General features: G+C 44.6%; 1 protein-coding gene across 3 annotated transcripts in view; it reads left to right on the forward strand.

Annotated features, from left to right (window-relative positions):
• The window catches only part of LOC142576665 (F-box/LRR-repeat protein 12-like), a 95,675-nt gene extending 78,205 nt beyond the window's left edge, over positions 1-17,470 (forward strand). For 2 of the 3 annotated variants that reach the window (XM_075686891.1, XM_075686894.1), the window contains one exon: positions 16,561-17,470. In XM_075686891.1, the coding sequence (XP_075543006.1) occupies positions 16,561-17,322 (762 nt within the window). In that variant the 3' untranslated portion in view covers positions 17,323-17,470. Of the gene's footprint in view, positions 1-3,085; positions 3,481-16,560 lie in introns of those variants that run through there. The other variant, XM_075686892.1, reaches the window with a different exon arrangement.
• Positions 17,471-26,187: the final 8,717 nt, after the last annotated feature.

The following is a 26,187-nucleotide window of genomic DNA, read 5'->3' on the forward strand; positions in this document are numbered from 1 at the left end:
TAATCGTGTTTTCAAAGCGATTTGGACGAATTCAGCATGTCCACTTTGTTTTTCTTCTACTACATAAATGGCTGCAGTGACAGCGTTTGAAATCCACAATTATTTCTCTCTTTTTTGTTTTACTACATAGATGTCAACACTTTTCCAGCACCTCGAATGCCGCATTAATTCATTCTTCGTGTTCTGCAACACAGATAGCAGTCATTTCGTCAGTGCTGGAGGGGTGTGTTTATTGTGGTCCATGTTTCCTTACATAGGTGGCAGCACTTTGTCAGTGCTCAAAGACCGCATTTTTTTAATCATGCACTTTTTGCGCCCTGTTGCAGATTAGGAACAATCTGGTAATCTGGTACATGCCCTGTGGCAAGGCTCTCTGTGCTATTACGTGCTTCATGAAGTTGCACACAATTCGTGATTTGCCTTAGAAGCACAAGAATGCATTTAAAACTTGCTTTGGTGAAGAACTGTTTCTCAGAATAGTTATTTTAGAAATAGCATAGAAGAAAGCATTTTTACTTGTTTCTAAATTTACCATTTGTGGCAATGACAAGTACATATATGTTGCATAGTGAAGAGGTAAAATAACGTTTTCAACTTAGAATATGAAGGAAGGTAGTTGAAAAAACTTTAGAATGGTTTTCAATAGAGTGAGGTTTGAAAATAAGCCATATAAAGAATAAGCAAAATAAGGTCACTTTTGGTCAAAATATAAACACTCAAGTGGTCAAAGACAAAGGTACTTTGGAAAAGTTATGGCATGGGTAGCCAGGAGTGCAGTTAGTGTTGCGAGCAACATAGTCCATGTGCATGCTCCATGACAGGTCATTAGTAATATTAATGCCAAGATATTTGTAAGAGTTAACAGAGTTTACGGAATCTCCATTTTAAGTAATATGCATTGTTTGTGTGGTGAAGGCACCGAGTTATTCTCATGTTTTTAAATTTGCTAAAGTTAAATTGCACAAGCCGTTTGTCACACCATAAGGATAAGTGGTCAAGATGGCTTTGAGTATTCAGTGAAGCTGCAGGGTTGGTTATATTATGGTAAATGATTCAATCATTGCCAAAATGTTTAACAGATGAAAATGCAGAACTGTTGGGAAGGTAATTAATATAAACAAGTAACAGCAAAGGCCCAGCACGGACCTTTTTTGTATGCTGGATGGTACGATAGAGGAAGCAGAAGAATAAGGGTTAGCTGCTACACATTGAGTGCCGTTAGACAGAAAGTCTTTAACCCAGCCAGATATGTTAGCATCAATACTAAGTTGACTAAGCTTGAAAAGAAGTAATTCGTGCAATACATAGTTCAATGCCTTTGCAAAAAAAAAAAAAAATGGATTCGATATTGAAACCGAGGTCTGTGGCCATAAATAGGTCATTAGTAAATGTGAATTGTTGGGTCTCACATGAAAACATTTTCCTAAATCCATGCTGGCAATTATTTAAGAATGAATTGTTCTAAGATTTTGCAAGGAATATGTGTTAATGATATAGGATGACAGTTATCGGGCAAATGCATTACCTGATTTGTCCGCAAGGACTGCCATCTCCACATTCCAATCACTGGGTAGTGTAGAACACTGGAAAGATTGCTCAATATGTTTTGAAAGAATTATAGACGAACACACTTCAGTTATTTTTTAATATTGTTGAGTTGAGTGACTCAGAACCGGTGGACAAGGAGATCTTTAGATTCTCACTGAGCTTGGCAACACCAACCAAATCTGTAATAATGGGATCTAGAGGGTTTCAGTCAAGTAGCCAGGGGCGCAATGCAGGAGCAGATGTACTGAAAAAAGAAACAAATGCGTTACTCAAAACTATGCAATATTGGCTAGGCAGAAACATAGTGTTATTACTATAGGTAGTTGTGTTGCATAACTGCAGATTATGCTTCAAAATTTATGAGAGCTAGCTTGAAATATAGATGGTAATGTGTATTTAAGAAACCAATCCTTTGCACACTGAATGACACAGGTATCTTCACTGTCAGTTTGATGATATGCTTCCCAATGATCTTAGTTTGCACGTATTCTTAGTTTGCATTGCACGACGAAACACCCTTTTTGTTTTATTGGATTGGCATTTTTAAAGAGTTGAACCATGGTGACAGGGGGATAAAGATGATTTTCTTTTTTCGTACGCATCATTCAGCCAGAGATAGTATTCTTTCCTTACAGCAACAGTTTATGTCTATGAAGTGTTTGGCAAAGCTGTTCTATGACGTCCTATAAATAGTTCTTACTCAGTGATTATTGATCCTTTATCAACTTTGTCGTAGTCATGTATTGCTTTGAATTTTGGTAGAGGTGAGCTATATTAAGTAAAGTGAACCAATGAATGATCTCTTAACCCTGGTAGGTAAGTTAAGGGAGGGACTAGCTCCAGGATAGTGGTAAATATTAAGTCAGAAGTACTGGAAGATGTTGCGGTTGTCGAGTTGAGTAATGCTAAAGTCAGCACAAAGGTTAAAGAACTTTGCACACTTGGAGGAAAAATGTTTGGCAGTAACAGAGTCATCGCTCTCCAATATATGTAGTAGGATAGTTGAATTTGTGTAGAATAAACATAGGCAAGTGGCAGGGTGTCTAACAACCGGGAAAACCGGGAATTATCAGGGATTCTCGATATGTCTGGAAAACTCAGGGAATTGTCAGGGAAATTACAAAAAATGTGACCAAATCAGGGAATGTGGCCGGTGAGATCGACAGAGCGATGAATACTATCCACGGCTCAATCTCGGAGGCCGCGTGCAGTAGCGCCGTTGCTGCACACAGCGTCCTAAACCGGCACGAATACCGCGAAGATCTCTGAGGCGGTGTGCAACAACGGCGCTGTTACACACGGCCTCCGAGATTGAGCCGTAGATCCCCGACTCCATGCATCGTAGCTCTCCGCAGTTTAATTGCCACTAAGTGGCGCCAGTAACCAACCAGCAGCAAGCGGTCTAAGAGGCAACTGTCATCATCATTATCGGATGAGTATCGCCATCTCTCCATTCTGTGGTAATACGTGACGTGCTCGTGGGTGCACTTGTGTATGTTGTGCTTTGTTCGTGGCGGCGGCGGCGTTTTGAGTTTTGTTTTGCGGTGAGGCTGTTTTTGAAGACACTCGAAATCGGCGATGTCACAGTCGACGAAGTGTTCGTTCAATGCTGACTAGACCAACGCCAACGTATCCGACTTCGCCAGCTGGATTAAGCCTGTGCCCAACGATGTATATAGCGCACAATGCGCAGTGTGCTGCAAGACGTTTCGCTTGAGCAACATGGGAAAAACCGCGGTGTCTAGCCAAGCTGCAAGTGTAAAGCATAAGAACGCCATGAAGGCGCTGGAAAGTGGCTCCCAGACACGTGTATTCTCGTTCTTCAAGCCAAGCAGTGCAGCCCTGTCAACCGCGATGACCGTCGACGAACGGGCGAAGAGAGCAGACCCCTCATCGATGCCTCCTGCTACATCAGCGCCTGCACAGATCACGGTACGTGGTTTTCTATTGAAGAAAGATGTTGCGAAAGCCGAGATCGTATGGTGCATGAATGCTGTAATGGCTCATGCATCCCTCCGTTCCGTGGCATCATCGGCGGCGCTCTTCCCGTTGATGTTCCAGTCTTGTGAAATTGCCAAGAACATGCAATTAGGAAAAGACAAAGTGGGATATACTATCTGTCATGGCATCGCGCCATTCCGAAAAAAGCTGCTATCAGCTCTTGCTGAAGTACCGTACATAGCTGTAGCATTCGATGAATCACTAAACAAAGTAGCGCAGAAAGAACAAATGGCTGTGCTGGTCAGATACTGCGATTCGGCTGACGCTACTGTAAAAACTCGATACCTGACTTCATGTTTTCTCGGCCACACCTGTTCTGAAGACCTGACACTTGCTTTCAAGAAAGCCACAGAGGACATAAAGCACAAGATATTGCAAGTGTCAATGGATGGACCAAATGTAAACTTCAAGTTTCTTAGGTCCCTTAAGGAAGAACTCGCTTGTCACGACAGTCGACAAATCCTGGAAATTGGAAGCTGTGGCCTACATGTGGTTCATGGTGCCTTCAAAACAGGCCATGCAGCAACTGGCTGGAATTTGGTAGCATTTCTGCGGAGTATTTATAACCTTTTCAAGTATGTTCCAGCGCGCCGCGCTGATTACATTCGCATCACAGCAAGCACATCGTTTACGCTCAAATTCTGTGCGGTTCGATGACTTGAAAACAGTATGGTGATTTCAAGAGCTCTTCAAGTACTGCCACACTTAATAAAGTATGTGGAGTGTTCAGCTAAAGACAAGAGCAAGCCAAAGTGCACCAGCTTCACCACAGTCGAGACGCTAGTAGCTGACACGATGCTGCCGGCAAAACTGGCTTTCATGCTATCAGTTGCTGAGGAATTCAAGCCATTCCTGACCGAATTTCAAACGGACGAACCAATGGTCCCCTTCCTTGCCGCAGCATTGGAGGCTGTCCTACGATCACTGTTAGGAAGGATCATTAAGCAAGAAATTTTGCGCGCCGCTGACACGCCGTTCAAGTTACTTAAAATAGATTTGGAGAAGCCCGAGAACATCGTTTTTGTCAACGCTTTTAATGTTGGTTTTGCTGCCAAAAGCGAACTTCGAAAAGCTGCAAAACCATCTCAACTTGCACTGCTTACATTCAAGAAGGAATGCATTTCTTTTTTGATCGTGTGCTCGCAGAAGATTATGGAGAGGTCGCCTCTAAAATACAGGCTAACAACAGGAGTGAGTTGTTTGGATCCAGTCTGCGCCTTGTCAGTGGAGGTTGGCAAAAGACGACTAGCGATTGCCCTGGAAATACTCACACAGCGCCGGTGGCTGACCGGCTTAGAAGCAGAACGGGCGCACCGATCCTATGTGCAAGTCTGTTCGCTGAGCTCTGCACAGCTACTTCTGAAGTACTTTGATAGGACGGCACAGAGACTGGACACCTTGTGGTTTGAGCTGTGCTCACGGAACCATAACGAGTTGCTTATCTTTGTCAAGATCATCCTCACCATGTCTCATGGCAATGCTGCTGTCGAAAGAGGTTTTTCTGTAAATAAAGAATGCCTTATAGAGAACCTGAACAAAGAATGTCTCATTGCGCAGAGAATAGTGTATGGTTGAGTTTCAGCGGCAGGTGGTGTAGCCAATGTTGACATTGCAGACAGTATGGTGGAAATGGTGCGTGGCGCAAGTATTCGATGGAAGGAGTAGCTCAAGAAAAAGAAGCGAGACAGGCTGGATGCATCTGAGGCTGAACAAAACAGGAAAAGGGTGGCCACCCGCATCAAGGAACTCCAACAAAAGAAGCAAAGGCTCATCACTGAAGCACAGAATGAGGCTTCTCTTCTCCAGGAAGAAATTGACGCTTTAAAGTGAATAAATGTGCTCATAATCTCGCTTTGGCGCTGCAATGAGCTGTTTTGTGAGTGAAATCGTCTATGTGAATTGTGCCTCTGTTCGACTCTCAAACATTCTTTAAAATTTAGGGAATTTTTATTGGAACTATCAGGAAAAACCTGGAAAATTCAGGGAATATCTATTAATTTAGTAGACACCATGAGTGGGGAACCAAACCTAAGGACGATACTGTTATGGACATTATAAAGCAAGTTTCAAAAAGAAGTTGAGGTAGCTGTGGGGCCATGATACAGTGCACAAAAAATAATTTTACAATTGGCAAAAGGTTTGTTTATAGTACAAACAAGTTCTGAAAACAATGCAATCAGGAAGAGCCCGACTAAATAAATAAATGATAATGTAGGTATGATTTTACAAGAGGATAATAAGTTTGATTCTTTAACCATAATGGTAACAAATTTCTCATTTTGTAGATTATATAAATTTGACTATAGGCTTTCAGTAGTATGATCATCCATGTTAACTCAGAAAAAGCTCCTGAAAATCGCATGGAATCCATCTATGTGAGAGCACTGTTGCAAAAAGCCATAGTGGATTCACTTTCTACAATTTTGTTCTTGATATGAATAGTAGAAAATTTGTCTTGTGTACATTAATTTCTATTTTATTTGCTGTCGGCCATTTTGACACTTCAGTCAGCCATGCATTAGCCTGTCTCGCTAGAGAGTGTAAATTTGACCCAGAAACGGAAAAAATATTAGTGTTGTCTGCATACATCACCATAGAGGCAGTGTATGGATGGTTGACTTTGTCGTTGATGTGCAGGAAGAATAATAGTGGTCCCAAAATTGAACCCTGCGTAACGCCAGTGCATATATCCACATAGCTAGATGAAACGCCATTAACACTAGTACATTGTGTTCTCAATGTTAAGTAGCTCTTGATCAGGTCTAGTGGAGTGCCTCTTATTTCATGTAATGGTAATTTAACTAAAATAATTTTACGACTGACAGAATCAACAGCCTTTTTGTGATCAAAGAACAATCCTAGGGCCAGAAGTTTGTTTTCTATGAGAACTAGTATATCTTTCACATGAATTTGTTGTTTCAGTTTATTTTTCCTTTTGAATACCATATTGTTGGGTTGATACTGTGTTAGGAGTTTCTCAAGTAAAGCACTTAAATGCATTTTTATAACATTTGTAGCAACCTTGGAGAAAACAGTCAAAACAAAAATGGGACCATAGTCTTTGAAAACATTGTCATCATTTCCTTTGTGCACAACAAATAGTGGTGCTATCTTCAGCTTGTCAGGAAAAATTCCTGTTTTTAGCATTTGGTTCCAAATGTGGGAAGCACCGGCACCACAATGTCGCAAGCATATTGACACGCGTACTTGTTTGTCTTTGTCGTGTGACAGCTTTTCACTGTCTAACAAATGTCATCGCTCAGCGTGGGACGCGTCCGCACATATCGGAAGTTTCTCGAATGTTTAACAGGGATAAGCGGGCTAGTTGGTGGTCATTAATGGAATGCATCATGTAACCGCACAAAAACAAGGGACAAAGAAGGAACACACAAGACAGGCGCGGAACTTCAACTAAGATTTACTCCGGGAAATCCCACATTTATACAAGTAATATCACACTTGCTAATCATCAGACAGCCATCAGTCGACGGTGGCATGTGGGCGTGAGTGCCACAAATTTGCTTGTAAATATTTGAACTCTTTATCGCTCAATGACACTGAAGAGCTGCTTACGCAGCTGCCAGATTGCATTTTTATACAATAAGCTTCATAGATTTCTCGGCTCAGTTGTGACGCAAACATCTTCAAGACTTTAGTGTCACGGAACCTAGGCGTGCAATTACGACAGTGGCGACAATGGTCAGCCAGTTTGCCACCCCCCGCCAATCCTTCTACTCCTGCGCGGTGCTCCTGCAGTCTGACGTTTAGGCACCGTCCCATCTGCCCTATGTAGCTATTGCCACAAGAGAGAGGTATCTGGTACACTACCCCTATTCTGCATGGGACGAACCTGTCGACGTGCTTGATACCACATTCATTTCTTTTGTTCTTACCCTGCACCATGTTGCACATGCCCGCCAGTTTTTCGGGAGCCGTGAAAACCACCGGTACTTCACATCTTTCAGCCACCTTTTTGCGGCGGTGGGAGATTTGGTGGTAATACGGGATGGCAACAGGTCTGCGACATTGCAGCTCTATGCTTGGGCGGAGCTCTGATGGGCCCCGCGCTTCCTTGGCAAGGGTTTCTAGCACCGAGGTGACCATATCATACTGAAATCCTGCGCTGTGCAGTCTTTGCAACTGTAAGAACACGCTATGTTGCATTTCATGCTGGCAGGACTTATCAAGAGCAGCATGCAGGCAGTTTTTTTGCAATTCCCCTTTTTACAAGCTTCGAATGAGCAGACTGGTAGTTTAAAATAGCTTTTTTTGATCGAGGCTGATACCTCCAGCACGCATGGGTTCCAGCAATAATAATGAAAATGTCCAGGAACTGCAGGCATCCATGTGAAGGCAATTCAAAGGTGAAACTCAACCCAAACGCGCTTTCTCGGAAAATTTCAACACGCTCTATTGCGGTTGAACCGCCTCCCTCCCCAACCCTTTAAAAAATATGGCATAATCGTCAACATATCTAAAAATCTTAGCCGAGTAGGCTGTCAATGCGTTCAGCAATTCGCTTGTCACAATATGATAAAAATATGTCACTTAATAAAGGGGCAATACAAGAACCAGTGCACACTCCGCGCTTTTGGACGAAGTTCTTTCCTTCGAAATTAACGATGGTCGATGCCAGATAAAAATGAAGAATTTCTAAAAAGTCGTCCACACTTACACCACATGCGTTATGAAAGGCCACAGGGCCGTAGTCATCAATGGAATCTAATGGGGCATAGCAATATATCTTGTGGAATGGAATAAAATAGGTCAGTGACATCAATGGAAAACGAAAACAACGGTTCCCTCGAGCCTTCATGATCACGAAGAAATGTGATAAGCTCCTCAGAATTCCTTATCATGAACGGGTCCTCAAACCTGAGCAAGCGCAAGTGATTCTGCAGAAACTTAGAGACCGTCGTCCCCTGCCACGTGTCACGTTCCGATACGATGGCTCGGAAAGGAATGTCTTCTTTATGCGTTTTCGCGGAGAAGAAAATGCTAAGCGCTCCGCTCTTCGCACCCTTGATACCCAAACCAAGATTTTTCAGGTTACACCTATCACACAGACCCAACGCTTTATTAAGTGACATATCTTTATCATATTGTGACAAGCGAATTGCTGAACGCATTGACACAGCCTACTCGGCTAAGATTTTTAGATATGTTGACAATTATGCCATTTTTTTTAAAGGGGTTGGGGAGGGAGGTAGTTCAACCGCAATAGAGCGTGTTCTTGAAATTTTCCAAGAAAGCGCGTTTGGGTTGAGTTTCACCTTTGAATTGCCTTCACATGCATGCCGGCAGTTCCTGGACATTTTCATTATTATTGCTGGAACCCATGCTTGCTGGAGGTATCAGCCTCGATCAAAAAAAGGTATTTTAATCTACCAGTCTGCTCATTCGAAGCTTGTAAAAAGGGGAATTGCAAAAAACTGCCTGCGTGCTGCTCTTGATAAGTCCTGCCAGCATGAAATGCAACATAGCGTGTTCTTACAGTTGCAAAGACTGCACAGCGCAGGATTTCAGTATGATATGGTCACCTCGGTGCTAGAAACCCTTGCCAAGGAAGCGCGGGGCCCATCAGAGCTCCGCCCAAGCATAGAGCTGCAATGTCGCAGACCTGTTGCCATCCCGTATTACCACCAAATCTCCCACCGCTTCAAAAAGGTGGCTGAAAAATGTCAAGTACCGGTGGTTTTCACGGCTCCCACAAAACTGGCGGGCATGTGCAACATGGTGCAGGGTAAGAAAAAAAGGAAATGAATGTGGTATCAAGCACGTCGACAGGTTCGTCCCATGCAGAATAGGGGTAGTGTACCACATAACTCTCTCTTGTGGCAATAGCTACATAGGGCAGATGGGACGGTGCCTAAACGTCAGACTGCAGGAGCACCGCGCAGGAGTAGAAGGATTGGCGGAGGGTGGCAAAGTGGCTGACCATTGTCGCCGTTGTCGTAATTGCACGCCTAGGTTCCGTGACACTAAAGTCTTGAAGATGTTTGCGTCACAACTGAGCCGAGAAATCTATGAAGCTTATTGTATAAAAATGCAATCTGGCAGCTGCGTAAGCAGCTCTTCAGTGTCCTTGAGCGATAAAGAGTTCAAATATTTACAAGCGAATTTGTGGCACTCACGCCCACATGCCACCGTCGACTGATGGCTGTCTGATGATTAGCAAGTGTGATTATGTTACTTGTATAAATGTGGGATTTCCCGGAGTAAATCTTAGTTGAAGTTCCGCGCCTGTCTTGTGTATTTCTTCTTTGTCCCTTGTTTTTGTGCGGTTACATGATGCATTCCAATCTCGAATGTTATCGGTGGTTCTTTTTGCTGTCTGTTCTCAATGAACCTTGTGTAATCTGGTTTCATGTATGTGCAACACAAATGGTGTAGAACTTTCTGGAAGACATGCGGGCACCAACAATTACCCTGGAACCTTCCATGACTGATGTATAAAAGCTGATGCGCTTGACCCGCAGGTCAGATTTTCGCCGATCGCCAACTGTGTTCGCCGCTGTCACCATTCTTTGAGTGTAGCCTGTTTTAAAGGGCACAAGTTCACCCAATAAAAGGAGTTTCTTCATTCCCAGTTTTGCTGCTTTCTTCACCATCACTACTACATGACATCTGGTGGAGGTGCTAGTGCGTTCATGTACCGAACACCCTTCTCCTTGGAAGATTCCACGAGGATTTGGTTCGAGAACCGGAAGTCCATCTTACAACATGGGACTTGTTCCGCAGTAACTTCCTGAGGACCTTGACAAGCATTGTCCGAAAAGAAAGGGCCAAAGTTCTGCTGCAAACCCGAGGGCAACTACCCAATGAAACCATCGCCACCTCCACGGATGGGATGACCCACCTTTTCCGGCATGCCAACCCAAAAATGTCCGAAAAGAAAAGTCTGCTTCCTGATGTGAGGCATAAAGCAAGAACTTTTCGCCAGACTGATCTGCAGCCCACTGAAGATCATAGATGACTTCTTGACAGAGGCAACCACGATTGAGAAAGTTCTGGAAATGCGCACTAGACAATATAACCGCTAAGTGCTCACGCTGCAGTTCGCCATCCAAGCACTAGGCTCCAGTCACCTCCAACAGACCATCAGGGCCATTGTGCGCGAAGAGTTGTGCAAAATCTTACTTTCGTCACAACCTGATGTGTCTTCGGTCACTGAAATGGTCAAGGGCAAACGTCAACGGTCACTGGGCATTTCTGAAGTGCAGCCCGAATCGCCACCTGCCGTGCCTGAAGCGATGACCTACACCGCCGTCACCCACTGGCAAGGCCCCTTCGCTCACGCCAGAGTCCTGTAACACCGCCATTCCGTCGCCCACCCCTGCCGCCGCCGCCAGCATGCCCACCCTTCGGCCAGCATACCTATGCAATGAAAACGGACATTTGGCAAGCCCCCGATCACTTCCCGCTCTGCTATCCTTGCAGAGAAGCCGGCCTTGTGTAGTGCCAATGCCAGTACTGCGACTTAGGACTGAGAGGGTTCCTCGTCAACAGGCTGCGTCCACAGCTTGGAGAGCGCTCTGTTGACATCACCAACTACCACGCCACCACTCAGTGGAGTTCTCGATGACCGTCCCGTTCGTTCTCACCAGGCTGCTACCTTTCACCACAACGCGAATCATACACAGGCCCAGCCCAGGGCCGGTCTGCAAGCCCATATCCGAAAAACTAAAAGCAGCAACCGATAAAGGTGCGTTTGCTGTTGCGGTTGCTGAAAATCTTGTCTCAACGACATGTCGATGAGGCGCCGCCATCCCTACGAAGTCTGGAAGCAACGCTAATGAAAGACGACCTGACGATGCCCCGTACCAGCCACAAGTCAATGCTACGCAGCCATGATCCAACACCAAGGACTAACTGCAATGCAAGGCTAAAAACCACCAACCTCAACGTGCTTCTCGACAGCCACGCAGTTGAGAAGCCACCTTTATTGTGCTCCTTCAGTGTTCATGAGACGTAATTCTCAGCATGGACTGCCTAAACCAACACAGCGCAGTCATCAACCTGAAGTTGAAGTTGATAACGCAGTTGGAAGATTAAGTGATACCACCAAAGAGCTATTGTAGTCACCATGCCTTGAGTGCGCTCGAAGATCAAGTGAGCATCCCGCCTCGCTCCAGTATTGTTATTTCTGTCGGCACCGAAACACCTTCAGACTTAGAAAGCATCATCGAGAAACAACGTAGAAGCAACATACATGAAATGTGTGTCACGAGAGGGATTGCTTGACTGCACGGAGGGAAAGCGAAAGTGATGCTGACAAACTTCAGCCAGGAGTTTAAGCACATTAACAAGGGCATGCCGATCACGTTCATTGAGGAAATGGTGCAAACCATCAGTGCGTTTGCCCTCGGATTCTGCCGCATCAACCCCGACGACCATAGTTCCCGAACCTGACTTCGACATCAATCCAAGTCTCCCCATGATTAAGCAGCAACAGCTCAGAAGTCTTCTCTGATGATACAAAGACTGCTTTTGGATCTCAACGAGGATTGGACAAACACCAGTCGCAAAGTATCGCATAATAACCGAAGATTGTGCTCGACCACTCCGCCAGAGCCCTCATCGAGTTTCAACACGAGAATGTGAAGCTATTAGGCGACAAGTTGACGAAGTGCTGCACGACATCATCATCCAGCCTTCGAAAAACCCATGGACATCTCCTGTAGTCTCAGTGAAAAAAATAAAGATGGAGCCCTACGTTTCTGCGTCGATTATCGTCGACTGAACAAGATCACAAAGAAGGGTATATACCCCTTCCCATGGATAGATGACGCATTGGATCGACTCTGCAATGCTAAATACTTCTTGTCAATGGACCTAAAGTCTGGTTACTGGCAAATAGCAGTTGATGAGAGAAATCGCGAAAAGACCACCTTCATCACGCCAGATGGCCTCTAAGAGTTCAAAGTCATGCCATTCAGACTGTCCTCGGCGCAAGCAACGTTGCAGCGCGTCATGGACACGGTGTTAGTGGGATTGAAGTGGCATACGTGTCTTGTTTACTTGGATGATGATGTCGTCTTCGCCAGAAATTTCAATGATCACCTTAGGCTGCTTGTGACAGTACTACAGGCTGTCAAGTCATCAGGGCTCACTCTGAAGCTGGAAAAGTGTTGCTTCGCTCACGACGAGCTTTCGTTTCTAGGCCACGTCATCAGAAGATCTGGAGTCGGCCCCGACCTGCAGAAGACAGCTGCCATCGCAAAGAGATGACAGATGTCTTCTGTATAAGACAGAAGGCTTATAACTGGAATAGATTATGAGAAGTTCAGAGATAAAATCATGGAGGCCGACTTTGAGCAAATGTACAGTGATAATGTCCAGATAGAGCTTTTCAACTTATTAAACTTAATGAGCAATTTGATAACTGAATGTAGCACTACATATATTCGAAGTTCTTACAATCAGCCTTTCTGTCCATGGATGATGACACAAATTTTAAAAATTCTTAAAATGAAAGAATTCTGGTATAACAAATGGAGACATAATAGGAGTAATGCTTACTACATAGGTCAGTACAGGACATTCCGCAACAAAGCGGTGTCGACGATAAGGGTCCGAAAGAGATATTTTAATACCCGCCGTGGTTGCTCAGTGGCTATGGTGTTAGGCTGCTGAGCACGAGATCGCGGGATCGAATCCCAGCCACGGCGGCCGCATTTCTATGGGGGCGAAATGCCAAAACACCTGTGTACTTAGATTTAGGTGCACGTTAAAGAACCCCAGGGGGTCGAAATTTCCGGAGGCCTCCACTGTGGCGTGCCTCATAATCAGAAAGTAGTTGTGGCATGTAAAACACCATAATTAAAAAAAATGATATTTTAATTCACAACGTATCAGCCAAGCTGCTGATGACTTGAAACAACTGTGGCCTATAGTAAATGAGGTTACGGGTAAAAACGCTAAAAAGTGTGTACATCCTCCCTCTGTCGATGCAGACACTGTTGAAGACTTTAACATGTATTTTACTACTGTAGGTCCAGCACTAGGCGCTCAGCTACCACAACTAAATAGTGAAGCTCTTCTCGCTCCAAATCCAGTGGTAAATTCATTTATACTGGGTGAAATAAAACTCAATGATATCGTTTCAGACATATTAAATGCACCCAACAATAAAGCGTCAGGGCCCAACGGCAGTTCTGCAAGGTTGCTTAAGGAAAATATTGATATCCTACGCCCAATTATGTGTCGCTTGTGCAATCATTCTATTACACAGGCAAAGTATCCTAATTCTCTCAAGACTGCCAAAGTCATTAAAATTCATGAAGAAAGTGGTTCATCTTACCCTTCAAATTATAGCCCAATCTCTGTTTTAAGCATAATCAATACGGTTTTTGAAAAAATTACGTCGAATCAGATGAAAAAAATTTCTTGATAAGTAAAATGGGCTCTGCCATCAGCAACATGGCTTTAGGCCTCGTTTCTCAACAGCTACTGCAGTGATGACATTATCACAAAAGATAAATATGCCTTTAAAATTCAATAAAGTAGTAGCTGTTGTCTTTTTAGATTTAAAGAAAGCATTCGGTACAGTGTATCATTGCATGTTACCCGCCGTGGTTGCTCAGTGGCTATGGTGTTGGGCTGCTGAGCACGAGGTCGCGGGATCGAATCCCGGCCACGGCGGCCGCATTTTGATGGGGGCAAAATGCGAAAACACCCGTGTGCTTAGATTTAGGTGCACGTTAAAGAACCCCAGGTGGTCAAAATTTCCGGAGTCTTCCACTACGGCGTGCCTCATAATCAGAAAGTGGTTTTGGCACGTAAAAACCCCAAATATTATTATTATTATTAATTATTATTGCATGTTATTGGACAGACTAAAGCATTGCGAGTTTCGAGGCAAGGCTTTCGACTGCCTATCAAGTTATATGAAAGGTTGATCTCAGGTCGTGAAAATCAATAACATGATGTCTTCAAAATAATATATCATTACTGGAGGCCCACAGGGCTCCATTTAGGTCCCCCTCTTTTTCCCTTCTATATAAATGAGCTGCAACAAATAATTGACTCTCTAGAAATATTGATGTATGCAGACGATACATGCATTATAGTAACTGTGAGTAATATTGTAGAACTTAGTCAAAGGTAAATCGAGAGTTAAAGATAATGTCAGGCTGGTTTTTAGGTAGCAAATTAACAGTTGACACAAATAAAACAAAATATATCGTTTTTCAGTCATACTTCAAAATAGTAGATACTACATCTTCGAACATACTATAAATAACATTTTATTGGAACAGACAAGTTCTTACAAATACCTTGGCGTAAGTTTTGACAAGCACCTGCAATGGGAAGATCATATAAACAATGTCTGCTCTAGATTAGCATCTGGTTGCTACGGCCTAACTCTAGCCCACGAGTACTCTGACACCTCAATTTTACGACTAATGTATTTTAGCTTTCCTTGAAAGTCACATAAGGTATTGCATCGACTTGTGGGGATTGGTGTATAAAACCATATTAAATCCAATTATCAATCTCTAAAAACGCGCAATTGGAATTATGCCTCATTCTAAGTATTACGATCACATGGCCCCATTATTCCACCAATATCAAATATTACCATATGATTACTTACGTCGGCAGAGCGTTTCATTATTTGTTTATAGGGTTGTTATATTCAACCACCCGCTCAATTCATCCATATTTTACTCGTCATCACGTTGTACAAAAAGTACAATTGCAGGTCATTTTAATCTCGCACCATGTAGCAATGTATACAGAGAGCGTACGCTACAGTGCATAGGCATTAGCTCCTGGAACAAACTTCCAGCAGGAATCAATAATTCTAGCTTTCCTAACGCCCTGAAACAATACTTTCTTTCTTTGTTAAAGACACAGTAACCATGAATACTATAATATATCTGTACAAAGGAAAAACAATTGTATCTTATAAACTATTTGCTTCTTATTTTATGTAATTAGTGGGACGCGATTGTGTTGCTTTTAAAATGTCATATTACTCTGGTTTTTCTCATTATGTATTGTAATTCAAAAACTGTTTCATCAATCTGTTGATTACTAATTGATAATTGCTTTGCATTGTTTGTGCGCTCTATTGACTTACCTTTTGTTGACTCGTGAGTTTACAATCGCCAACCTTGTATATACAATGATTATTGCTTTCTTTATTTCTTGCTGTGCTAGGATTCTCTATATATTTATTTGTCGGACTTTCAACTAGCCTTCTGCTACAGGTCCGACAAGTGTTTGTTACTTGTGTACAATAACATGGAAATAATCTCATAGCTGTTCAACATGTCTCGCCTTGATGTCATTGCTGCTTTGTCCGAGGCAACATATTGTGAGCCTCACGAAGCAGCTTGTTGCAGTAGGGCAGGAGAGGCTGGAAGGTCGCTTCCCCCACTTCCATGCAGTCACAGGAGTTTAAAAAATGAACATAGTAGTCTAGTAACCTTGCTTCACCCAGCATTTTTTTTCTCAGTAATGAACCGCTTTTTAACTTAAAAACAGTTCTTAGTTGTTTAGAATAATTTAACATTTTAGGAATAACTTGGCTGGGTCACGGCCTCGTTTTCGGAGCTGTAGCCACAGTGACACAAGTTTTTACAGTATGTGCCTCTCAGTTCTTTAATTCAAGAGCTTTGTCGTGTCGGGGCGGTAGTGCTTATATGCACCTTGTTATGTCACTCCTTCGTAGCAAAACTTTTTGGCTCAGGTCAGATTATGAGTCATTGTCATTATTTTGATCTTGTATATGTTAGCAGTGTAACAGCGACGCATTTTTAGACTTCTTTACAGCCACATTGCATCTACCATTTGCAACCCAAAAATTATTTCATTCATAAAACACAGACAATTCGTTCCCATATGTCATGGCGTTCTTTAGCCATAGCCCTTGCGCCATCAAACACCACACATCACTGCGGAGTGTCTCTACCTGCCATAATTCTTCTGTCCTGAATGTGTAGATAAAGATGGTACTGCTAATTAGCTTGCTCATATATTGTTGTGTGTTGTTTTTGGCAGGTACTCCATCTCACAGATGCCTTCCTCGCACGCAACATGACAACAACCAAGATGTCAGTGTCGGACCTTCCACCATTGCTGACACACTTGTCACTGCGCAGTTGCTTCTTCCATCCGGCTGAGTTCTTTCGTGCTGAATTTGGCCGGCCTGCCCTGCACTCTCTGCAGCTGCTTGACCTAGCTGACTGCAACCTTGTGTCAAGCGTTGAGCTGGGCCGGCTCGAACAGTGGCCTTCGCTTCGTGCACTGAGCCTGGAAGGCTGCCACCGGGTCAACGACGGAGGCCTGAGCAACATTTTGCCACTTATCAGCAATCTGGTTGCCCTGGACATTGAGGGAACTGACATCAGCGATCGAGGTGTGGAAATGATCCTGCTCCATGGCCTGAACCTCAGGTTTCTGTTTCTTGGCCATACGTCTTGCACCGGGGAAGTGTTTATGTCTGTCTCGAGACAACTGAAGGGTCGTCGCAAGCTGGGGCTGTCCCATATATGCCTCAGGAGGACGCTTGTCAAGGACGAGCCTTTGTATTGGCTTCTGGAAATGGTTCCTCATTTGATGTGGCTGGCCGTGACGAGCCGTCACATGTCGGCGGACGTGAGGGCCAGAGTGAAGGAGGCTGTGCCAACTTCATGCCAGTTTGTGCAGTTTTTGCCTTTCTATGTCAATGCAAGTACATTCTGCAGGCATTTTGTGTCTGACAGCATCCAAAATCTGAAGCTGGAAATGATTCCATGTGGTGAAAGAACAGCACCTGGTTAACAGAATCGGTTTAAGAGTAGCTGGTGAATGACAAAGGACTTTCAGTTGCTGGAGGGTTGTGCTTTCATGAGGTGTGTTTGCAGTGCACTAGTTTGTTGATTGCCTGCTTGAACTGTAACTTGAAAAATAAATGTATTTGTTAGAAGGATCGACGTTTGGGCGAGACCTTGAATGAACGCTAAAGAACTGGTGGAAACCTTGTATTGTGTTGGAACATTGGAAATATAACAGGCATTTTACTTGTGATTGGCCTGTTATATGTATGTGGTTATTGCTGTGCAATGTACACTTAAATGCGGCATCTATATACATATATTTTCCTTATGGCATGCGTGCTTGATCAAGCCATTCATACAGTAGAGCAGAAATCTGAAAAAGCCATTTCATTGGAACTTGTTATCAAGTTGCGAAAAATAAAAAGTTGAAATATTAATAATCAATATAGATAAATAAATAATACTAAAAATAAGTAAATAATAATAAACATAAATAAAAATAAAATAATAAATATATTGATGTAATAAAATACAATAGTAGCAGTCTGTGGATTAGTCCCAGGGTGTCTACCAACCGGGAATTCTCAGGGATTTTGAGTAGTCTGGAAAAAGTCGGGGAAAACTCAGGGAAATTGGGCCTCTTATCAGGGAAAATTAGCTGTGATTTTATTGAAAAGGTCGCAAGTCGCGGTAATGCTAGCTCGAGTAACAGACAGGAATCGTAATGAATCGTCTTTGACGGCCTGTCGTCTTCTGGAGGAGTTGTCAGTGTCGATGACTGACTTTCCGGTTTCCCGATAATTTGGACGGCTTCGCGGCACCGCCACGTGCCCCATAGAGTCAATGTATCAGAACGTCTGAAATTTCGGACGCAAGAACTCTTCGCCGTCCCATTTTCCGGACGTTTTGCCGTGACCGCAGGTCCGAAAAGGCATTAATCAAAGCCACCACCGCTGCCATATTGATTACCTCGCTGCCTCGAACCGGCGCTCTCGCACGCAGATGCGCTGGAAGCCGTAGCCACCACTGCGGCAACGCTAGTCCTAGCTGCTTTGACGTTCGCTATGAAGCTTCTTGCCGTTGGGTGCCGTGTTTTTTATTGAAAGAATTCGTTGCTGTCAGCAATGGCACGGACTCCGCCTATTTGGTCCTCGCGATTGGCTTAGAAGCTTGGAAAGCATAGTGTGTTGCATAATGCCGGTTCCCGAAAGTCAGCTTCGCCTTCGTACAGAAATGTTACTTGGTGAAGCATACGCACGTGTATTGCAGTGAAGCATAACAAGTGTGGGGAGGGGCTATTGCCACGGGACACAGTATGTATTCCTTAATTATACCCGCGTGCACCCGCTATTTCCTGTCACAGTACGATCACCGATATGGCTAATACGTCTATCGACAGGCCTTCAGAGCGTTTTAGAATGTGCCTTTGGCGGTTTAAGCCCTTAAGGGCAGTAAATGACATGCATTTATCTTTTTAAACTGGCCGATTTTTCTGACGTTATCGCGGCCCCTAGAGAGTTCGAAAAATTGGACGTAGACTATGCAACTGACCAAGAAGATGCTTCAAATGGTCCGTGGGGCGAACGAGTGGCTGAAGGAGGATAAGAACAGAAAGGACCTAATATTGATGAATGAACTGGAAAGGAAGTGTGTCGCCGCTTCTTTCAAGGAGCTTGAGCCCAAAAAGCAGAATGTTGTCTGACGCCGAGATGCAGGTGTTCCTGATCCAGACCAAGATAAACTCTTTAAAGCAATGAAACGCAACACTGAGGTGTTGTGCGCGGGCTGAGAGTATGTCAGGAGAGTTGAGGTCGACACACCAGCGATTGAGAGAGAATCTCACTTCTGACAAAGTTCGGACCTCATACCATCGAGCTTGCTATCATTTGATAGAAATAGCTCATATTCGAAAATATTTGCTTCTGTATGCATCTCCTTTTTATTCGTATTTGAGAATGTCCGACTCGATTTGCAATTTTTTTCGAGTATATTTTATTTGCTGTGCATTTTACTAACCCCTCCCTTCTATTCACTTTTTGAATAACATGAACACTCCTCTTTAGTATTCAAATTGGATTAAGTCATTTTTTAAATTTTTTTCATATGCTTATTAGAGAGTGACAGCATCAGGCAATATGGTTTCAGTGTGGCTTGACATAACACATAGTTCTGCATCACTAAGGGAATTTTGCAAAGGCACTCAGGGAAAACCTGTGGGGGTGGGGAAAACCTGGAAAACTCAGGGAATTTGGAAATGTCAACTTGCTAGACACCCTGAGTCCAAAATTAAAACTTTTGCATGCATTTCTAATGCATTTGTGATGTTAAGGATTCAGCATTTTTGGTTCTCAGGCACCAAAAATTTTGTGCAATTTTTCAGTCTTTTCTTTCTGCACAAAGGTGTTTTTTTGTCAATATATTCTTCCAGGTGAACTTTCAACGGGGCTTTTTGGTCAATAATTTTTGATGTTGAGTTAAGGGGATAGCCAGTGAATATCTGGATCATTAATTTTGCTGAAGCTGAAATCTACACTGCGTGACTCCAAGATTGTCTTCGCTTCCCGTGCACAGAATAATGAAGTTCTTGACAAGCAGCCTTGCTAGGGCATAGCGCCTGCAGGAGTGTACAGTTAGCGCATTTGATACTCAAACATAAATAGGATAATGTATTTGTAATATTCACATCCACATCTCCAACAAATAATATTAGAGCATTAATTACTCGGTAGACGTGACTTCAAAAACCATCAGTGTGACCATCATTATGCCCAGTTCATTCAGCACTACAGCGGGAAGGCTGCAAGGACCCGGGCCAAGGCCTCCAGGTCGACGCTTCTCGTTTTTGTTGGTGGGGTAGGCAAAAAAGATGAAATAAGGAAGAAAAAAGTCAATATTGCTTGGGCAGACATGGCCAACTCTTGTGTCAGAGCACACATTCGCTCTGCGCGAATGACAGTCTTAGCTCCATGCAAACCAGTTTTCACTGACCCTTTTCTGTCAGAAGTGATTACTGGGAAAAAGATGGTTAAGCACTTGTTTCTTGTCCTTTTTTCTGTTTGCTGTAGTAGCCATAAAAACAAAATTATGCTCAACTCTAGTTATGTTTTGCTAGTGCTAGTGATATCTTAATGTGTTGATACACATTTCATACAAAGTTCATACACAGAACAACTTTACTACGTTTGTATCATGTAGGATGGTGGAGTTGTGGCGGCCTTCATAGAATGGCGGCATGCTGTGGGGGTGGGGATCCTGCGTTAATTTCGCCATTTTGATAGGCAAATTGCTGCTCCAAATTGCACTGAAAGTGGAAAAATGGCCGAAATTGTGCCGCGCTTTGTCGAAGCAGCGTTTACTCGGGCAGGCGCAAGCGAAAAATTGCCGATGCATCGCAGGGCGTCATGCTGTTGGTCTCGGAGGTCTTGTATAAGTAGCTTTCGTATTCTCGTCACTAATGGGCACCAACAGCCTTATTAAGTTGGGTCCCTGAGTAAAAGTAATGGTAGCCACATTCTTTTATCTTGCCGCTTGAGTCGGCGAGTGAGGGCAGGTGAGGAAGTTCGGGGCTTATCTGTGCCTCCCTCCCGGTGGAGCGGAGTGGGTTATGCTAGCGCCGTTTCTGCGGAAACAAGCGCATACTGCCTGCCGCCCCCCTCCTTTTTTTAATGCGAAGCTGTATATATCAAGCACGTCGGGATTTCTTCGTCTGCGTAGCCAAAAACTCAACCACATGGACCACTTCAGATCGTACGCACTGTGAATGCGAAACGCTGTCTGGCACGATCTCATAGTCCAGTGCACCAATACGTTGAATGACCTTGTAGGGTCCGAAATAGCATTGCAGTAGTTTCTCACTCAGTCCTCGTCGGCGTATCGGGGTCTAAACTCAAACACGGTCGCCGGGCTGGTACTCGACGAAGCGTCATCAGGGGTTGTGTCGGCTGTCGATACGCTGCTGGTTCTTTATCCGTAGGCGGGCGAGCTGTCGGGCTTCTTCGGTGCGTGGAGATAGGTAGCAACGTCAAGATTCTCTTCGTCAGTGACGTGCGGCAGCATGGCGTCGAGCGTCGTCGTCGGGTTCCTGCCGTAAACATCCTTAAACAGCGTGATCTGTGTTGTTTTTTGCACCGCCGTGTTGCAAGCGAATGTTACATACGTCAGGACGGAATCCCAGGTCTTGTGTTCGACGTCAATGTACATTGCTAGCATGTTGGCGAGGGTCTTATTCAGGCGCTCCGTTACACCATTCGTCTGTGGGTGGTAGGCAGTTGTCCTCTCGTGCCTTGTCTGACTGTACTGCAGAATGGCTTGGGTGAGCTCCGCTGTAAAAGCCGTTCCTCTGTCGGTTTTGAGGACTTCTGGGGTTACATGTCGCAGCAGGATGTTCTCGACAAAGAATTTCGCCACTTCGGTTGCGCTACCTATCGGCAGTGTTTTCGTTTCAGCGAAGCGGGTGAGGTATTCCGTCGCCACGACGATCCACTTATTTCCGATTGTTGATGTCAGAAAGGGTCCCAACAAGTCCATACTGATCTGCTGAAATGGTCGGCAAGGAGGCTCGATTGGCTGTAGTAATTCTGCTGGCCTTGTCGGTGGTGTCTTACATCGCTGACAGTCTCGGCATGTTCTGACATAACGGGCGACGTCGGCGGTCAGGCACGTCCAAAAAGCTTTCCTGTATCCTCGATAGTGTCCGGGAGAATCCGAGGCGTCCAGCGGTCGGATCGTCAAGTAGGGCGTGCAATACTACTGGACGCAGCCCTGAGTGAGCAACAAGAAGGTAGATGGCACGGACTGGTGAGAAGTTCTTCTTTACGAGTAGGTTGTTTTGAAGTGAGAAAGAAGACAATCGTCGCCTAAATGCCCTAGGGACAACGTCAGTGTGCCCTTCCGAATACTTGACAAGGTTTTTCAGCTCCGGGTCTGCTCGTTGCTGTTCAGCGAAGTCTTCCGCGCTTAATATGCCAAGGAAGGCGTCGTCATCCTCGTCATCTTGCGGCGGCGAGTCAATGGGGGCACGTGATAGGCAATCGGCAGCAGAGTGTTTTCATCCGGACTTGAAGGTTACAGAGATATCACATTCTTGAAGTCTTAGGCTCCACCGGGCCAGCCGTCCTGAAGGGTCCTTTAAATTCGCTAGCCAACACAAGGCGTAATGGTCACGGACGACTTTGAATGGCCGGCCATATTGGCAAGGGAGAAATTTCGCTGTAGCCCAAACGATGGCGAGGCGTTCCTTTTCGGTGGTAGAATAATTGCCTTCCGCATTTGACGACTGGCTAGCGTAACTTATCACGCGTTCAAGTCCGTCTTTTCTCTGGACTAGGGTGGCAGCGAGGCCTAGGCTACTGGCATCAGTGTGGATTTCGGTTTCGGCGTCATCATCGAAGTGCGCAAGTACTGGGGCGACTGCACGCGTCGTTTGAGTTCTTCAAGTGCGTCGGCCTGCGGCGTTTCCCACTTGAACTCGACATCACATTTTGTTAGATGTGTCAGCGGCTCAGCAATGCGTGAAAAGTCCTTGACAAAGTGCCTGTAGTAGGCACACATGCCAAGAAATCGACGCACTGCCTTCTGGTTGATGAGCTGTGGGAACTTTGCGATAACAGCAGTCTTCTGCGGGTCGGGGCAAGCTCCAGACTTGCTGATGAAGTGGCCTAGGAAAAGAAGCTCATCGTAAGCGAAGTGGCACTTCTCTGGCTTCAGAGTAAGCCCTGATGACTTGATGGCCTCTAGTACTGTCGGAAGCTGCCTAAGGTGATCGTCGAAATTTCTGGCAAAGACGACGACGTCATCCAAGTAAACAAGGCAGGTCTGCCACTTCAATCCTGCTAACACCGTGTTGATGATGCGCTGGAATGTTGCAGGCGCTGAGCCATGCAGTCCGAATGGCATCACCTTTAACTCGTAGAGGCTGTCCGGCGTGATGAAGCCGGTCTTTTCGCGATCTCTCTCGTCGACTTCTATTTGCCAGTAGCCAGACTTGAAGATCCATCGATGAGAAGTATTTTGCATTGCAGAGCCGATCTAATGCGTCGCCTATCCATGGAAGGGGTATACGTCCTTCTTCATGATCTTGTTAAGTCGACGCAGAAACGTAGGGTTCCGTCCTTTTTCTTCACTAAGACAACAGAGATGCCCATGGGCTTTTCGACAGCTGGATGATGTCATCGTGCAGCATTGCGTCGACTTGTCTTATAGCTTCGCATTCTCGCGTCGAAACTCGGTAAGGGCTCTGGCAAAGTGGTCGAGGGCACTCTTCGGTTATTATGCGGTGTTTTGCGACTGGTGTTTGTCGAATTTTTGATGACATCGAAAAGCAGATTTGTATGGTGTAACTAGCTTTTACTGGGCGAACCTGTGCCCACAAAGACAGGCTACACTTGAAGAACGGTGACAACAGCGAACACAGTCGGCGATCATCAAAATCTGATCAGCCGGTCAAGCGCGTCGGCTTTTATGCATCAGTCGTCGACTGTTCCAGAGTATTCGCTGGGACGCGCGTGCCTTCCACAAAGTTCTACATTATTCGCATCGTGCACACATGCAATCAGATTACGCAAGGTTTGGTCACAGACAGCGGATGGAAGCATCGATAACATTCCAGAAACTTCCGATACATGCAGGCACGTCCTGCGCTGTGTGATAACATTTTTTAGGCAGTGAAACGTGTCACCCGATAAAGACAAACAAGTACATGTGTCGATATGAAGCAGGGAGTGACGTTACTACACCTTCTCATGTGAAAGAACTCTCCCAGCAGCTGATTTCATTTGTATTGTGATAGCGCTATGTAACGGCCACGCATAGTTAGGACTCCCAAAGAGCTACGTGAACACAATGAGCGGCGATGGCAGCAACGTCAATGTGCACAGCCACATTGTGCTCGGGCAGGGTGGTCAAAGAAATACTGCTGGAGTGGATGTCACCTATAACGGCCTATGGGCTCGGGTGAAGCCGGCGGCGGCCATGATGCGTGGTGCAAGAAGGGTCCTGCTAAGAGCATCGCAACACTGTTCGCGAACTTTTCCAGTGGTTTTTAACTGCTTAACCAATTTTCAAGTTCTAATGCAACACTTTGGGCTATGAAGCGAGCCATATCTGGATCTCTGGATCGGCCGTATCCGAGTACTGGGGCATTTCTTCATTTTACCGGCACCATATATGCAGCTGCGGCAAAGTAGAAAAAAAATTCTGAATTAATTAGCATTTGTTCACCTTTTTAATGTAGTGTAGAAATTGATCAATCATGAAAGCTGCCAGATCGAAAAGCAATTAAAAACTGAAAATGTAGCATGATAAATATCAGAACATGCAGCAGAGAAGTATTCGTCATTATTTTGATTGTCACCTCGAGTAGCCGGTGCTTTATCATCCCCATTGCATGGAACATCTCGGAACTTCTGTGGGGGCCATTTCGCCTTAGCCTGAAATATAACATTTTACTTTATTCTAGAGCGAGACAATGCTAACCTGCAACCTTATTAAAATGGGAAGGATAACGCAAACATGTCAACTATGTGTACATGAGGTTTCCTAAAAAAGTCGCAGCTTAGCCCGATAGGCGAAGCACCGATTGTGATAGCAAATTAGATAGCTATACGAAAGAAGGATAGGTTTATCGGCCATATAAACTTGTAAACATTCGCTTACAAACTAAATTAACCATGATGGAATGTGTAAGTGCCACTTAACGAGGACGTAGAAAGAAACAGACGCACAGATAGCGCTGTCTCCGTGTGTCCGTATCTTTCGCTTTCACATTCCATCATAGATTCAAACGAAATAGCCCGCCAACGTGTCTTAATTAAATTAACAAGCACGGTGTCACACGCACACAGGTAAACATGAACACATCTTGCGCAGAAGCCGTCAAAATGCTGGAGTGCAAAATCGTGGCAGCAGCAGCGATCGAATTGACCTTCGTGCTACTCGCTTCAACGCGAATGAAACGTCAAAAGCACAGTGCATACCATGCTACCGACACTACGTGCACACTGCAAACATCGCAGATCGCTTTCAAGATGAGGTCCGTGCGGGCACGCACTTTGGTCATTTCGCAGATCGCTTTCAATATATGATGCCAGATAGCAGCACTGCCGTGCTGTAAGCCACTAGAAAATTTACCAGAGAACCCCCTCCCCCCATCGCCCCCCCCTCCCTGGCCTCACCCCCTTGCCTCGCACGTGATATGAGAGGGCACGCTTCCGGCCTGCCTTCCTCACTTGTACATGTCAGAATGAGCCATATTGGCTGGCTCACCCTGGCACGCTTTCACTCGCAGATGCAGCATATGACACGCGACAACAATTTTATTGCCCTCGAACTTTATACGGAACCTCACAGCAATGGAAACACACTGGTGGTCCACTAAGTTTAGGATTTGGAGCAATTTTTGGAGCAGGAAAAATGTCCTTCTGGACCAGTGCAGGAGCAGCCACACCAGCATTTTGTAGCAGAAAAATTTGTCTTTTTGAAATACTTGGTGTAGTGCAGCAGTAATCTATACCTAGTTGGCAAAGCTCGTTATTACTGTGCAATCAGTAGGTGCAGCTGAAAGCGTGAAGCAAGACACAAAGCCAACAGCGACCAATTAAGCTTGCCTTCCCACGGACAGTAAACCATGCACGGTAAGTTGCAAACATTTTCATTTGGATAGGCGAGGAACTTAATTATGTAAACAAATAAATAAAATGCTATAGGCTAACGAGAACAAGGACATGCACCTTAGTGCAAGACACAATTTTAAATGAGCTAGAGCAATTTGTACCGTAAAGTGCAAGACAAAAAGTGATGGCAAATGTCTTATGTGCATTCCAAGTGGCAGATGTGCTTTGTTATCCTTTACCGCACTACACAAAATGTTTAT

The sequence above is a fragment of the Dermacentor variabilis genome, chromosome 3, assembly GCF_050947875.1.
Source record: "Dermacentor variabilis isolate Ectoservices chromosome 3, ASM5094787v1, whole genome shotgun sequence".
Classification (NCBI taxonomy): Eukaryota; Metazoa; Arthropoda; class Arachnida; order Ixodida; family Ixodidae; genus Dermacentor; species Dermacentor variabilis.